General features: G+C 35.1%; 1 protein-coding gene across 5 annotated transcripts in view; it reads left to right on the top strand.

The window, feature by feature from the left end:
* Positions 1-16,443, top strand: part of ATP2C1 (ATPase secretory pathway Ca2+ transporting 1) — a 67,125-nt gene that overhangs the window by 32,151 nt on the left and 18,531 nt on the right. For all 5 annotated transcript variants that reach the window (XR_008575645.1, XM_054814384.1, XM_054814387.1 and 2 more), the window contains 11 exons: positions 1,582-1,692; positions 2,625-2,741; positions 4,293-4,382; positions 7,100-7,135; positions 7,719-7,780; positions 8,135-8,243; positions 10,904-11,059; positions 11,587-11,655; positions 13,455-13,530; positions 14,034-14,100; positions 15,254-15,378. Coding sequence is in view for 4 of the 5 variants with exons in the window: in XM_054814384.1 (XP_054670359.1) it covers positions 1,582-1,692; positions 2,625-2,741; positions 4,293-4,382; positions 7,100-7,135; positions 7,719-7,780; positions 8,135-8,243; positions 10,904-11,059; positions 11,587-11,655; positions 13,455-13,530; positions 14,034-14,100; positions 15,254-15,378 (1,018 nt within the window). In the remaining variant the exon portion in view is untranslated. The remainder of the gene's footprint in view (positions 1-1,581; positions 1,693-2,624; positions 2,742-4,292; positions 4,383-7,099; positions 7,136-7,718; positions 7,781-8,134; positions 8,244-10,903; positions 11,060-11,586; positions 11,656-13,454; positions 13,531-14,033; positions 14,101-15,253; positions 15,379-16,443) is intronic.

Raw genomic sequence — 16,443 nt, 5'->3', positions numbered from 1 at the left:
AAATTTGGCCACAGACTTTCCAATTCTGGTCTTTGCATAAATGCATCACTAAAAGAATAGTAAAGAACAAAACAAAGCACTTTCAGTGGAGTGACATATGGGAACCGGAGTGGAGGTGTGGCAGGCAGTGTAGCTGAGCTTCCATTGTCGGCCCTTGCTGAGCTGCGCTCCGGCAGTCCCGCTGGCTTCAGGCTACAGAAAGCTGAGTGGGGCCCAAGGGGTTCCCCCTCTTTGTAGACCAGTAAACACATTGTTAAGGTGCAGTTCTTTCGTCTGCCGTCCCCTCTGCCCAAGAGCTCAAACCCACACCCTGTATCACCCTGTTTCTTGTCTTGGTCTCTAGAGCTGCTTTCTTACAGTAACAGTGAAGGAGCAAGTCTTGTTGGTTTACTGTTTCACTAGGAACCACACGGCAAGTGTAGAGAGTTTCCAAGGGTTTCTCTTGAAAGTGAAAGCATGTGAGTTCCAACTGTAGCACTTTCACCTTTGTTCATTGTTTTCTTGGGCCCCTGGGATGAAGTCTTTGTGGAGTCTACTTAGGTAAGCAGTTAGAAGAACAAATATTGAGTTACATTTATCTCGGCTATTGTATTTGAGTACATGGCAAACAGCGTGCAGTATAGAAAATGAAGATTGTCATACCTTTTTCAGGGCATAAAAATGCTGGAATGTTCTAATATATTGTCATATTGAAGTACTTTATTGTATAGTTTAAGTCTCAGCATCCATAGAGGAAATTAAAAAATACTCATTGTCTTGTATAAAAGCGTAAAACTGCCTATTCAAATTCTGAGCAAGTATAATGGAAAAAATGGTTTCTGTGGTGGGCATGTTTGCATGTCAGGTGGCTTCCAGTTAATGGAGAGGGGATGTGTGTGTGGCAAGATGGACAAGATATTAATTGTTGGTGCAGTAAGGTAGTGAGGAGGAAGAAAGAGTATCGCTTCAACTTCTCATTTAATAAGGAAGAACTTGGAAACTGTAAAGCTTCATTAAATATCAAAGTAGTGCTGAACTGTGCGATCAATGTTGTTATTGCTGTGTTCTGCAGATCACTAAAATTACAGGAAAGCATTACTTTTTATAGCATTGACTTGAAGCTTTTGTACTGTAGTCAAGTTTTATGACTTCACTTGCATCTGTGCTCTTGTTTGAGGTTTCCTTAATATTGTGTCTCCTTCCTTTGTGTACAAGAGAATGTAAATAGGCCTACTTAGACAACCTTCATTAATGGATAGAAAGGGGCAGGGAGTATTTATCTGGAGTAATTACTTTCTGACCAGGTATTGATGATACTGAGATAAAGGATTATGAATATATTTAACTGTTAGAATCTTTGTCATCACTTAACACATTGTTACAGAAATTAGTCTTCTCAGTTGCATGTCCAGTGTTTTATTATTGCAGATGGTACTGCATGAAAATAAGCTGATTTATAGATTTTTTTTTTTCTTTTTAAAGTGCAAACGGTTATCAAAAACTACCTTTTAAAGGCATTAATACTGCATTGCTCTGGTATATGTTGTTTGAAATGAAATGTTAGTGCTCCCCTTCTCTTCAGACTTTGGTTTTGTTTCTTAGGTTGCACGTCTTCAAAAAATCCCTGATGGTGACAATGAGACAATGATTCCTGTACTGTCTTCAAAAAAAGCAAGTGAATTGCCAGTTGATGAAGTTGCAAGCATTCTGCAAGTAAGTGATTTTGCATCTCTTAAGAATGCACTGATGTTATCAAACAGAAAGTTTGATATTTCTTAAGGACAGATCTTGTCCTTGAAAGTCTATGCATTGTCATGCAGTTTGATATTAACTATTGTCTACTTCTAAAAGCATGTTGACTTTTAAATTGTTACTTGAAATGCTCTGATCTCGTAACATTTTAAAAAAAATCATGGTTTTGGAGGGGATGAGATTCAACTTGAAAATGATCAGATTTCTGTATGCTTTGAAGATTGCTTTTTGTTAATAAAAATCCTAAAGTCAATCTTCCTATAAAATTTGGTTCTGTTTTTTATAGCTATTGCTTCCATTTCTCTAAGGAATCCTTAATGTCTTTAATTTATTTTGGTAGCCTCCATTTCAAGTGGAGGAACAAGGTAGAGAAAGCTACCCCATTGACAGGTTTATGAACTATTGAATCTGGGTTAATTTCAGTGATAGATGGTCTTTTTTTCATTTTCTGTATGCTTGACTGCTTGAGGCGTACACCATGATAAATGTTGGTCACTGACAACTCAAGACTTTGAAGCTATTGCTGTGTCATTTGACTGAATAACTGAACTCCTGACATAATCCTCAAGAGTCTGAACTATGCCCGCAGTTTGGCTTGCTGGAGAGTTTTCTGCAGGGAAGATCAACAATCATTTAGAGATGTGAAACAGCATCTGCTTCTGTAGCAGTTCTGTGAATTTTTTGGAAGTACTCCTAAGTACTGCCAAATTGAGTTTTAAAATAGTGGTTAGTTAGCTTTTATTGTCATACAAACATTAGTACCAAGGTTGTCTTTCTGATGTTGGCCAAATTTTTTATAATCTAACGCTATATATTTTGATGGTGGAATTTATTTTGAAGTCTAGCTTATCAGTGTAATTGCTGACCACGTGACTCTTTGCATCTTTTAATAGGCTAATCTTCAGAATGGCTTAAAAAACTGTGAAGTTTGCCATAGACGGGCATTCCATGGATGGAATGAATTTGATATTAGTGAAGATGAACCACTGTGGAAAAAATATATTTCCCAGGTTAAGATTTTTGTCCTTTCTGCTCTTTGGTTTTAATGCTTGTCAGTAGTTTTGCTCTTTATTACTTGGCTTTCATATGCATGAACATATTCTGATAAAAGTGGGGAAAATCTAGCAGAATAGGAAATTGCAACTTCTATAACTTATATCTAATTTGCCTATTAAAAATGCTCTATTTAGGTGCATGCCAGTGTTTTAATTACACGATTTGTTCTTGAATATATGTTCATAACTAGCTAAAGGTTACCATTCATAACTAGCCTGAGGGCTAGAGAAGCAGAATCAAGTTCCCTGTAGGCAAAGACTTAAGTATAAATCGCACCAAGGTCAGACATAAATGCATATGACTGGTAAACATTTAAATGGAACATTAAGTATGAATAACTTGATAGACAAAGGAAATTTTAAAAAGCAAACCCGCTGCCTTTGAACTGAGGGTGGGGCCAGCCTTGATGCTGGTGTTAAGCAGAACTGGCAGAAGTGTGATTTCCCACTCCTCCCATTGGTTTGATTTATTATATATGTGTGTGTATATATGAGCCTGTGCAGCTTCTCAAAATGGTGTGGAAGTGTCACTACTTCCACCTGGCTTCACAAGCTATTTACAGCAACTTTTCACACAGAAGATATTTCTAATGCATTTGTAATGTTAAACATTTTGGTCAATGTTTCCTGCACTTTGTCTGAGCAGCAATGCAGTTAAGTTCTGGAGTAAACCCTGAAGTAATAGATAGTTAATTCTAGAGAAACTATTTTACTTGGGAGTGACTAAAAAGATGGTCAGCGCTCTGATGATGATAGCAGTGGGAGCATCGTCACATACTAGCTGTCCACTGGCATTAATGCTTTATTTTCCCATGTGTAGTGTCAAATTAGATGCATCAGAATGCTTCTAATGCATGTTAAGTCTATTTTACATAGGATTTATTAAGATGTGTATTTGCTTTGGATGTGTTTATTGTGTGCTTTTAGAATGTTCTTCACTTTAATTGTAGGAATGTTCTTTTTTTGTAACATTTCTCAAAAAAACCCCAACAAACCGACCACGTTAGCAACCAGCTGTCATGCAGAAGCAAGATCCTTTATTATTTTAGCCTTAGAAATCTGAAGAAAGCATATGATCTAAAAGGAAAACTTGCATCTTGTAAAACAAGAAATCATGAATTGAAATTAGGGAATATATTGCTGCCTTTAGTGATCAGTTTCTGGGAACAGAATCAGACTGTTACGTCAAAGATGTTTTGAATATATTTCAGGCTTCTTTTTGTGTCTTTAAACAAGTACAGGATATTATTCTTCTTGTCTTAAAAATGTGACTCAAGAAATGTAAGAAACAATTTTCCCCTGTTTTGTATTGAATACACTCCATTCAAGGTCTTCTGATATTTAAAAAAACCCCTCAAGTAAAATCTAAACTGCAGTGTGTCAGATCTTGTTTGCACTGGTATGTTAGAAATACTTCATAGAATGATATGTTTCAAAAATAGATCAGATGTGCTTTGAGAGGTAGATAAAATGGTATTGCTGAATTATTGTTCTGTTTCATTTCAGTTTAAAAATCCCCTTATTATGCTTCTCCTGGCATCTGCAGTCATCAGTGTTTTAATGCATCAGTTTGATGATGCTGTCAGTATCACTGTGGTAAGGAACTAAATTTTATCTTCTTTGAGAGTATTTCAGAACGTGTGACCACATGTACTTTGAACATCACATGAATGTTCAATGTGGGATGGGATCACTGGATTCTAATTAATGAATATGATTTGTATGCTGTCATTAAATCTGTCAAGTTTGTGACTGGATTTTTTTTTTCCTTGACTGATAGCAGTAGTACATACCAAAATACATCAATGAATAATTGCCTGGCTACATCTGGCATCTTTATTCTTCATTGGTTGAAGCACCTATCTTGAGGCATTTGTTCAGAGGAGCAATTTTTGGTGTCTTCTATGTAATTTTTATCTTAAATTATGCTTTAATTTCAAATTGAAACCAACATAAGCCTTCTGTGAATTTACTTGAAAGACGTAATCTTTTAAAACGTGAAAAAGAAATGTAACCTGAACTCTAGAAATAGTAGAAGGAAGATAGAAGCTGAAATAATGAATTTTTGTAGTTTTTTTTAAGTTTACTCTTAAATAGGGTGCTAAACTAGTGCACAAAATTATAATGCCTTTGACCTTTTTGGGGTGATAAGTGATAACTGAAAATCGGGATTTCTGTGTGATAAGAGACATGTTCTATCTTTTTTTTGTCTTGGCTGACCTCTGCACTTTCTATGTTGAGTTTTACTTTTGTAATTAACTCAAGGTAGGTGGAGGTTTGCTCCTAACCCCTCTAATTCTCTAGAAAGAATAGTTTTCTTTGGAAAATAAACAATGGGACTTCTTTAAGAAAAAACATGCAATTTTGAATTTGAGTATAGTGTTAGTTTGGAATGCTTTGTTGTGTTTGTAAGTTGAATTTAGGTAAATTATTGTATTATGAAATGTATTTAATTGTTGTGGCTGAAAGTTGAATTATTTCATGGTTTTTTCCTTGGTTAGTGCCCTTAAGTCTGTTTCCTGCTCCTCTTGAGCAAGGCAAGGAGAAAAGCACAGGGCAGTTGGTGTAAGGGGGTATTAATTTCTGCATTCTACACTACAACCTGAGAAGGTATCTTTAACAGCCATATGAACATTGGTTGAAAAAGTGTGGTTGATCTGAAGGTCATCAGTTGTGGGTTTTGTAGAACTTCTGAATAACCTACCATTTAGTCTTGTTGTTATTAACGCCCACTTTTTCACCTGGTGAATATTTGTTTTGCTTCATTTTTCTGTGACTGTATATTTGTGCTCAGAGCCTTAGCAACAAGACTAATTCACTGCGAAAGATCAATGACATGTATTTCTTTTGGTGGCAATGCTGGCTTGAGCAGCTTTTGCCATCTTTTTAACTCTGATATAAATGTATTGTAAAGCTTTTTGATCTGGACTAGGAACTGATGAAGATTTAAAAACAAAAAAAAAGATAAAAAATACATACCTTTTCCCATTTGGAGGATATTGGTTTCTTGCTGCAAGCCATTGCACATAGACACAAGCTGAGACACTGATGTGAGGCTAGGAATGCAAAGCTGTGTCAGGTAGCATGAACTGTAGAAGATATTACCTCCAAAAGAAACACATGTAGCTGTGATGGAAATATCCCATGGAAAGATGGAATATATATGTATAGTTATTTACTATTATTCAGTTGGTGAGGGTAAAGTTAGTATCACAAATAAGGCAGTTTTACTGGATTTATCTTTGATTTAGTTAAGTTTAGCTAGGAGTTCTTCAAGAAAGTTTTTCTTTTGTAAAATAGTAATATCTTGGTTATTTTTTAGTAGTTACAGCGTGTACTTCAAAGGCTTAATTAATGGATGTTGTGTTACGGTTCTGTGAGAAATCAGTGTAACAATTCAATTTGAGTAACAAATTCAGTTAATGTAACAAAACTCAATTTGAGAGTGTACTGAAGGGGGAAGATGATACTTTACACAAAATTGATCTTTGTTGCTTCCTGTAATAGATTTCATTCATTCACTCACTTTCATGTCACATGCTTTCAAGCCCCATGATGTTTATGTTGAAGTGGTGTGACCAGAATTGTGTGTGATGTAGGGGACTATGGTGGCTTGCTATTGAGGCCTTAATACTTATCTTGGATTATTCCTAATCAGCCTTTTTTTTTTTAAGCTTTTTTTGTTTGGGATCTCTGGGATCTTGGCTGTTTGGGGTGTACTCAGTGTCCTGTCTCACTACTTGTGAGTCTTGGGCAGAATTTGTCTCTCATCCTCATCTTCTTGCTGGGATGTTTATGGCTCCGGACATGTTCTTCAGCTTCCTACCTTATCTCTAGCCTTCAGTTTATTCTTAGTCTTTGTTATCTGGTTATTTGAATGAAACCACATCTGTGATGCTCTGTAGCAGTTAACGCATCATTCCATTAACCTTTGTTCTGTTCAGAGAACACCACTCTCACTTCCTTCAGATGAATTTTCCTGTTTGTCATGAATGTCTCTCCACCACTGTGTCTTGCTCACTATTTAGAAACACAGAGCAGAAGTTTTTCTTCAAGATCGCTATCTAATTATTAATCTTATTTTTAGTAAAATCAGGTTATTGAGTTCTCGGACATCACTAGAGCAGATGTAAATAGATAAAGGCATCACTTTTATCACAGACCCAAGGGATACCGAGTGATTTTGAGCATGAGAAAGTTTGTTTCCAAATCATATTGTTAATATGTAGTAACAACGGTGGCTGAGCAAAACCAAATATCATCGCTTACTTTCATGGCCATTTGGAGTTTATCTCGCTTTTGTTTTCTTGCAGGCAATACTCATTGTTGTTACAGTTGCCTTCGTTCAGGTAAGACAGCTGTTTTCCAAATAAGATTATTGCTTTTATGTAAACCCTTCTATTTATAAGACTGAAGTAGTTGTCTTTGATGTATTGTGCTGTGAGTGGTTGAATAAAGAGCTCTGTGCTTTCATCCAAGTCTCTTGCCTTTCCTAAATTGCATGATTTGTCCTGCTTTATGTTGATATTTATGCATCTATATGGGTATTATATTTTAGTTTAAGCACACACTGAGTAAAGCTGGGTATTTACAGAATGAATTTTTTTATGACTTAGAAAACTACTTCTTGTAATTTTTTTGTAAAATTTCTGTACAAAATTGAAGCCATTTTCAAAATCTACGTTATATGGAGTTAAATATTTAAAAATATTTCAACACTGTTTATTCTGAGTACCTCTTTACAAGTACTCTTTACTTTTTAAAGTGTCTGATACAGAACTGTTACATCTCTTATCTGATTCTTTGGAATATTACTTTAATACAACTTTACTAATAAGATAAATTTCAGTAAATGTGGATGTATCTTATTGTTTAACACTTGCCTGCTTTAAAAATATTATCTGCTTTATTTTTTTTAAAATGTCTCTGCAGGAGTACAGATCAGAAAAATCTCTTGAAGAGCTTAGTAAACTTGTGCCTCCAGAATGCCATTGGTATGTAATTGTCTGTCCTTTCAGTCCTAAATTAAGTCATATTAAGTTTAATCTGAAATGAGTAAATGAAAAAGATTTTACTGAACTTAATTGCCTTTGCATCAAGCTCTTATGCTGACATAGAATATGCTTTGCTTTTGCTCACTTTAAATATTATTTTATGAGCTCCACATTCTTGCCTTTCTGAACACTTCAAATGATGTTACTGATGTGTAACTTGTAAGAAACAAGCAGCAAATTAGAAATAATATTTTGCTGAAACCAGTAACATTGCAATGTCGTAGTCAGTGTGAATGCTTTTCTCAGACAAAATCCCAAAGATGCTCTTACTGCTCTTCATGTTTTTACTTACAGTGTACGAGAAGGTCGGGTGGAGCATACACTTGCAAGAGATTTAGTCCCAGGTGATACAGTCTGCCTGTCAGTTGGAGACAGAGTCCCAGCTGATCTACGATTATTTGAGGTACATACCTAATATTACTTTAACTTTTATTTTTGTGGGACAGTGGGGAAGAGAAGTCACTGAATACTGAAGTGCAATAAGTGTTATTATTTGGAATTCACAACTATTTTGATAGACATTTTGAAATAATTAGCTTCCAAATGTAATTGTGCATTCTTAACAATTTATGTAGTTTCTTATTGTAGGACATGAGAATAAAGAATATACTAGTTTTATGTACTATGCATTCTTGAAAATTTTAGTTGAGTACTTTTTCCTCAATGTTAAACAAGTTGTAAAATGATTTGTTTCAGTTGGAATTATGAAATATTTTGGCAGCTTGTTGCAGGTGATTTTGAGTCTTCATTTGCATTAATCTGTAGGGTACCGTTTCAGTGTTCTCTGGTAATGGAATTCTTAAAAAACATATTGTGAAACGGTGTCAGTGTAATCTTTTCTCTCTGGCACTTTTTCGTTAGTGTGTGTTGTTTTATCTTCGAGTTTACTAAATATTTGATTTGTAATATTAGCACTGCTGGAAGTGCTTGGTTGAAGCAATATCACTATAATAATACTTGCAGATTCTGTAAAAATGGAGTGTATATATATTAATCTTGCTTATTTTGATGTTTTTGGTTGAATAATGTCATGTTACTTTTCTGTCAGATTGGGTGTCCTCAGATCGCCCAGTATCTGGGCTGTCCATCGTCATGTTGATGTCATTTCGGGATATGATGAGCTGTATATTCAGTATGTCCATAGTTGATACTGGGTTAATCGCTGCTCATTTCATAGACAGAGTATAAGTGAGCTAGTTTCTGAGGCAAATTTGTGGTGCTCTTGAGAAATTTGTCTGGATCATCTGTTGTTAGCCCCTGCAATAGAGTTAGTACCTCTTACAAAGGAAAGCAGAAAGGGAATTAGAAGTTTCTCAGCTGTCTGTAGCCCTACCAGATGAAAATTTGTGCTATCTTTATCTCAACTACTCTTGCAGATCAAGTGAAAATAAAAGCACGTCATCTTATTTTCATCTTGTCTCTACTGGGCATTGTTATGGGGTAATGGGTTTTAAAAAAATGAAATGGAGATCATCTTTTCAGTTAAAGAACTAGATCTCTTCAGCATATTCTGATTGATGCTGTCCTAGAAAATTGTACAAATGGTAATTAGACACTGTTTACTTTCTGAAGCCTTTCATATATGTGAGAAGAAGTTTCTTCACTGATCTAATCTTGTGGGGGCAATCTTGTTTTCCAAAAAACCTTTTCTGGCCTAAATGTTCTGTATGTTAATGAGTGGTCCATCAAGTTTTATCTTCTCTAGAGGCAGCTTGGAGTCTGAGGAATACATCACAAATACAAAATTGCTATAGAACTTTCTGGAGTTCATCATTCTTTATGGCTTTGAAAGATTCATGGCAGTTTTTGAGAAGTGTCCCTTTTCCTTTATTGATACAGCATCCATCTTTTAAAAATGGGTACTACACTGGTAACTATTTGAAAGAATAGCAGGAATTAGAGGGATTTGACTGATCAGAAAGCACTTTAGTAAAGGTACTATCCTCTTTTAACATTGACTAAATTATTTTTGATCTAGCAGCCTGTGTTCATTTTGTTGTCCAGCTAGAACTGAAGTGCATCACAGTTATGCCACTTAAAAAAAACAAAACAAAACACCAAAAAAAACTGGAATCTTGGAGTGATCTGCTATACTGTGGTGGTACCAAGTGCAATGTAACTGTTCTTACTTACTCTTTGTAAGTGATAGCCTTTGAAAGAGTTTTGGCAGCTGAGTTTCATTATGCATCCTATGATGCTGTTTTTCTTGAAGGTTATCTTGAAATTTAGTGGTATGGTCACCAGTAGTGGCTTTATACTTTTTAATAATGCAAAATTATTTCACTTAAATTTTGTGAACAGGATTTTATGATTCAGGCTTTGATGCTGTTCGAGAGTCTTTAAAGTCAGATTAATATGTAAGAATTGATGAAAGACATTTTTCTTCAATTTATATTTTGATAAGTTATTTTTTGTCTTGGATTATATTTATAGAACACAAGCTTTATTTTCTTCATCTGTCAGCCGATTAATACAGAATTCACTTTTTACCTTTTCCTTCTCTAACTGGCCCCATATACTACCAAAAACCCCCACAAAAGTAAAACCTAAACCAAAAAAGAAAAAGGCAGCTTCTGTTCCTCTAGTCTACTTGACTGTTGCCTGAATAGCATTTTCCCTACAGAGAGTTGTGAACAAAAATGCTTTATGAAATATGCTTTTTGTTAGCAAGTCCTTAATGGACCATGATAGAATGAAGTGGACAGAGGAAGAGTTGAGAGGGTAATATATACGTGCACTTGCATTCCCAGTTAATTATTTTATTTGGTGACAGAATGCATCAACCTCTTGAATGTTTTAGAGAAAAACAATCATGAACATAAAATTATGAGTAAACTTCCACTCTTCAAAGTGAGAGCTTGTTGCATTGCTGCAATATTCTGTAGGAGTGTTTATTGCTTTGTTGATCCTTGAAATATGGTTGATATTGACATGTCTTCTTACCGTATGAATAAATTAAGTGTATTTTTAATGGTCAAAATGAAAAAACGTCTATTAAAACTTCCAACTACTTAGAAAAGATTGTCATGCTTTTTACTTAGTCCATGCATTTTATTTTCAAAGGCTGTGGACCTTTCTATTGATGAATCCAGTCTCACAGGTGAGACAGCTCCTTGCTCTAAATCTACAGCGCCTCAGCCAGCAGCAACCAATGGAGACCTTACTTCTAGGAGCAATATTGCTTTCATGGGAACGTTGGTCAGATGTGGAAAAGCAAAGGTAAAAACATTATTAATAGTTGAAAAACAGAAAATATTCTTCTCTATTGGAAGGTAGTTCCTTATTTTTAAAGTTGGCCTATCAATTGAGAAATGTACTTTAAAGACTTACATATTTTGAGTTTTCTGAAACAATGGAAATGGACTAGAAATAGAAATTTTTACTGGAAATATGGGAAAGTTTACTGTGGTACACTGCAGAGATTTTCTCATTGGTGCTTTTTCAGACACCACTTTAAAAAGAAAACTAAGGTAGGACCAGTGTTAGATAGGTGTTACCCTATTTGAGTTTTGTTACTGGTAGGTAGTTACTAAATACTTCAGCACTGCACAGATTAGCAATTTGTTTCACAGAGGCAAAATGTTTCTTTAGCAAAAATATTTCCTATTTGTGCCAAGAATTAATTTTATAAACAAAGCTAACAAAATTGTAGCAGGCTAAATGGCATTTGTCCACTCAGTCAAAGCTGTCAAGAGCTAACATTAAAATTAAATTTCAGATTTGAATTTGCTTTTTTTTTTTTTTAGGGGATAGTTATTGGAACAGGAGAAAACTCTGAATTTGGGGAGGTTTTCAAAATGATGCAAGCAGAAGAGGTAAGAGTGAATATGTAGATGCAGAGATACATATTTTGTAAGTGTATATTTCATTCATTAAAACTTTGAATTTATTCCATAGGAACTTAATTACATTGCTTTTAATACTTTTCTTTCCTCTAGTGAAACAAATCTTAGCTCTTGAACATGAAAGTAGTAATTGAATTCAGTGCAACAAAATATCCATAGCTGACTTAAAAATATTAACTGTGGAAATAATATTGTGAATCTGTTCAATGGAACAAATCTCACTGCAATTTGTGGAAGTGTATTTTTTTTTTTCAAGTGGAACTATATTTGTGCAAAAGAGATTTGCGTTACAGATTTGTGTGCTGCATGCACAGGACTGTTTTATGTAGCAGTGTGCCTTGGGGTTAGCATGTGACTCCTACTGCTTAACCTTTTATAAGCTCCCTTTGACTCTTGTATAGCAAACTCCCACAGGGATTTTTCTTTATTGCAGAACACTGATCCATATGGTCATGCAGACTCTTGAGCGCTTTGTTTATCTAGGGCACTCTAGCTGCTTCTCTGGCTGCCTGACCAATGTAGAATCACAAGGAGACTTTCTCCAGCTGTCAGGACATGATCAGGCATAATATAGGGAGCACTTTTCTTCCCAGATATATACATTTCTGAAATGTGCCAGAACAGAGCAACTAAAGGCATTAAATGTGTCGAGTAGGAGTGCATCACCGACCTCATGTTGGTAGCTGCAGTGCTTTACTATACCTTTCAAAGGGAATGCTGCTGTCCAGTCATCAAAGTGGAATCCATTTTAATACACATGTGAGGAAAACATGATCATCCATTCAATAGTGTTTAGTTTGTATTGTAACAAGTGCAATTATTCATGAAAAAAACCCAAAATGCAAAAAAAAAAAAAAAAACCCCATGTGAGCATTCTATACCAACAACATTCTGAAATAGCAGAGTATTGTAGGGTTATTTTTGATGTTTATATTACAGTAATATAATTTTAAAAGTAAATTTTGAAGGTAAGAGTGAATCAAACTTGATACTAGCTCTCTCATATAGAGCATATGCACTTTTTTCATAACTTGTTGAACAAAGATAATTTTACAATGACCCTGTCTTCCTTTTTTTGCCACACTTTCTATACGGTAGTCTACCATATATTACTGTTAAAAACCCCAAACTTACTGGCATCCAATCTAAAAATCCACTTTCCTGGGGTTTTTGTGTGTTTTTGTTGTTTTTATTTTTCATTAATTTTTTTGCTTTGTGTCCCCTCCTCCTTTCTGTACCTTTTTTTTTTTTTTTTTGGAGGGCCCTAGATTGTCTAAATATTTCCATAGTTTACTATTTGGCTAAATTGAATTTTCTGCAAATGATTAACAAATTTCTTTTGGTATATAATTGGCCTTCCAGGGCTTTAATGCCTCTGTCTTGAAAAGTCAGTTTCATTCCTGTTATCAGGAACTTTTTGGTTTTGGAAGAAGTGCAGTGGCTTTTAGTCAGCATGATTTATTTATTTATTAGTAACATCTTTGGTATTACCTTTTGTATTAGATTTGCTGTAGACATCACTAAACTCCCAAAGAATATTTCTAATAAATTTTTCATGTCAGTGAAGTGTTCTTGAATCTTCTTGAGTTCTACACAAGAATGGAACGAACTAGTCTGTTTTCACAAAGTAAACATATGAACACAGAGGGTATAACTGCATCATATTCACCAACAGTGTCTTGAAATTTGTGCACCTGAAGTAGTATGTGCTACAGTTCATGGTTTTTAACCTGTGCTTGTTAACTGCTGCATGTTTACTATTCATCAAGGCTCCAAAGACACCTCTGCAGAAGAGCATGGATCTCTTAGGAAAACAGCTTTCCTTGTATTCCTTTGGTATAATAGGTAAGAGAATTTAGGTAAAAGAACTACAAATTATTATGTAACTGAAACTAACATGTAGGCTTAGGGAAATGGAAGGGCTTGATCTCTCTCTTTTTAAATATTTTGACTCATTTTATTGGTCATGTTGAGTTCATGCCACTAGCCATCTGAAGATTACTAATGCAACATAACTTTCATCATAAGGGTGTTTACTTGCTTCTTCCTGCAAACATATTTTTCTCACTTACTTTTTGTCCTCTAAATGCTTCCTTTTATATTGCAGTGTGTCTTGTATTCTGATTCAAGGTGTGTGTGAGTACCTCACTGCTGGTGTGATTGGGCAGCTTGACTGGCAGAAACTTTCCTCACCTATGCCATACTAATAGAAACATGCTTTGGCACTGAAAGAAATAATAAGATTTTCATAGGAAGCTTGGTTTTGGCTATTTGAGTTTTTTCTTTTCCCCGTAAGGCTACAGTACTTGTTGGTTTTATGTTTATCCTGATGACTATTTTTTTTATAGGAGTTATTATGCTGGTTGGCTGGTTGCAAGGAAAGCATATACTTGATATGTTCACAATTGGTGTGAGGTAAGATTTTTGTTTTTAGTGTACATAGTGCATTACAGCAAGTCTGTGAAAGCTTGTGATGTATATTATAATATGCTTGCACACAGACTCTACTTTGAAGTTCACCTAAGTAATTCAAAATGAAAATAGACTTTGTGCTGTAAAAAAGCAAATTCATACTCATTTCTAATGATACAGTATGTTCTTGTCAGTCTCAAACTGCATTTTTATGGTGATTTCTGATTGTCTTGTGGAACATCTGCAAACAGATGAGAATTGTACAGTTTAAATTCCTGTCACTGAATAAATAAAGGAAATGTAATTTTATAAGTAGCATCAGACAAAACGAAGTTGTTACAAGCCTTGTGTTATGCAGTTCCTTAGTTCATTTTCTAGCATATTATGGAAACTTAATCCCAGGGTGTTGTCTGCTGAGAATAACACTGAATTTAGATGACCTAACTCTGTACTCTTAGAAAAGTTGCTGAGTTACTAATTACATGGACAGAGCATAAGGCAGAAGTGTTTCTTTAAATGACAGGATCAGACTCTAGAGATTTACCCTTTTGGGGGTAGGGGAAGCACCAGGACCTACATCTTTAATCGTTGTGTAATGAGTTATTGTGATCTTGTTTACGCCGTTAGTCAGGGGAGTTTTGTTGTCCCTGTCTTGTCCGTGTCCCTACTACCCCCCCCCCCCCCCCCCCCAAATGATCTTCTGTGCCATTCCAGCACTTCGCTTGCTGCCACATCATGATCTGGAAGTAACAAGCCATGGATCAGTGGTCACTTGAAGTGGTGGCATTTCCCGGTTCTGTTTAGTGCTGACTACGCTTATTCTTCACAATCTGGGCTGCTTTGCACAGTCCTAATAAGTGTTTTGTGTAGGCAAAACAGATGTACAATTGATTTGTCCCTTCCCCCAACTTTTCCTCATACTTTTGCACAAGGAATGAGTAGAAATGTCTAAGTTACTGCATTTTGCTGCTATCTTCAGCGTATATCTTATAATGAACGGTATGCAACTAGAATCACATGGCAGCTGTTTCCTTTCACTTTGAACCTCAGTGAACAGACAGCTACAGAAACAATGTTCTGAAGTGTAAATGTGTCATTACCATGTATTCATGTATGACCTTCTAAGACAAGATTTCTGTATTTACTTTCATTACAGTTTGGCTGTAGCTGCAATCCCTGAAGGACTCCCAATTGTAGTAACAGTGACACTGGCCCTTGGCGTGATGAGAATGGTGAAGAAACGGGCTATTGTAAAAAAACTGCCTATTGTTGAAACTTTAGGTATGACTAGACTAACTTAGAGATAGTATTTTGATTTTTGATTGTTAAGAAATCAACACAAATATTGCTGACTAATGGCTAAAATAAAGCAGGTGGTATTATTTTGCTAGTAGTGTGGTGGTATCTTTAAAACATTTCTAAATTGAATGCATTTTAGAAAGTTAGAATTCAGGTGTATGTTTTTGTGGGCACTCTTTTTTATTATTATTTAACTGAAATAATCTGTCAGTTAATAGCATGCCACACTAGCAATAGTCTTAACTGTGTGATTCAATGTATGGAGTACTCTTTATACTTGTTTGCTGTAAGATATTCTTGTTAATAAGACTCGTAAAACGTTTTTTAAACTGAATTTTGGGTGTAAATTTAGGAATTATCGTGGCAGTTGGAAACAAATCCAAATTTGAACATTAGAAAAAACTTTGTAATCATAATGCACCTTCAGGATGTTATGCTGCTCCTTAAAACTTAGTCATTTAAAAACATTAAAGTTTAAAACCATTCTGTATGCAGTTTCAGTCATGAAACATGCAAAGCACAGGACATGGAAAAGAAATAAAAATACTAAGTTAAATAATTCAGTTGCATTTGATTTTTTTTTTTGCATTTGAAGATTGGAAATATTTTTTCCAATGCCTCTAGCAGAGTTTCATTAGCATTGCAGGGTTTTTTGTTGCTTTTGCAATTCCTGCTGTCATGTCCAAAAATGTCAAGATACTGCAACACACTTTCAAAATACTCCTTTCCTGATTTAAAAATGCATATACAAATTTCACATTTCTGTAATCTGTTCAATCTTACTAAAATTTGCAGGTTTAGTAGTAAGTCACACTTGTGTAACAAAAATGTTGTGGCTGGTGTTAGGTAGATGTTGCACTTTTTGATAAAGAAGAATGACTGCTGTAAAGCAGGCTCTTAGCTTTCCTCCTCACCAGGAGTCGCAATTGAGATTTCAGTAATGTAGTTTGAGATACAGTGAAAATAAAATGAAGGAGAGGTAGTGAATGGAAGCATTTCAGATTAGTTGTAAATTTTGGATTTTAATTAGTTTTTTGATTTATTGGA

The sequence above is a fragment of the Grus americana genome, chromosome 2, assembly GCF_028858705.1.
Source record: "Grus americana isolate bGruAme1 chromosome 2, bGruAme1.mat, whole genome shotgun sequence".
Taxonomy (NCBI): Eukaryota; Metazoa; Chordata; class Aves; order Gruiformes; family Gruidae; genus Grus; species Grus americana.
Note: the sequence above shows the minus strand (reverse complement) of the source record. Positions and strands in the feature narration are given on the sequence as shown.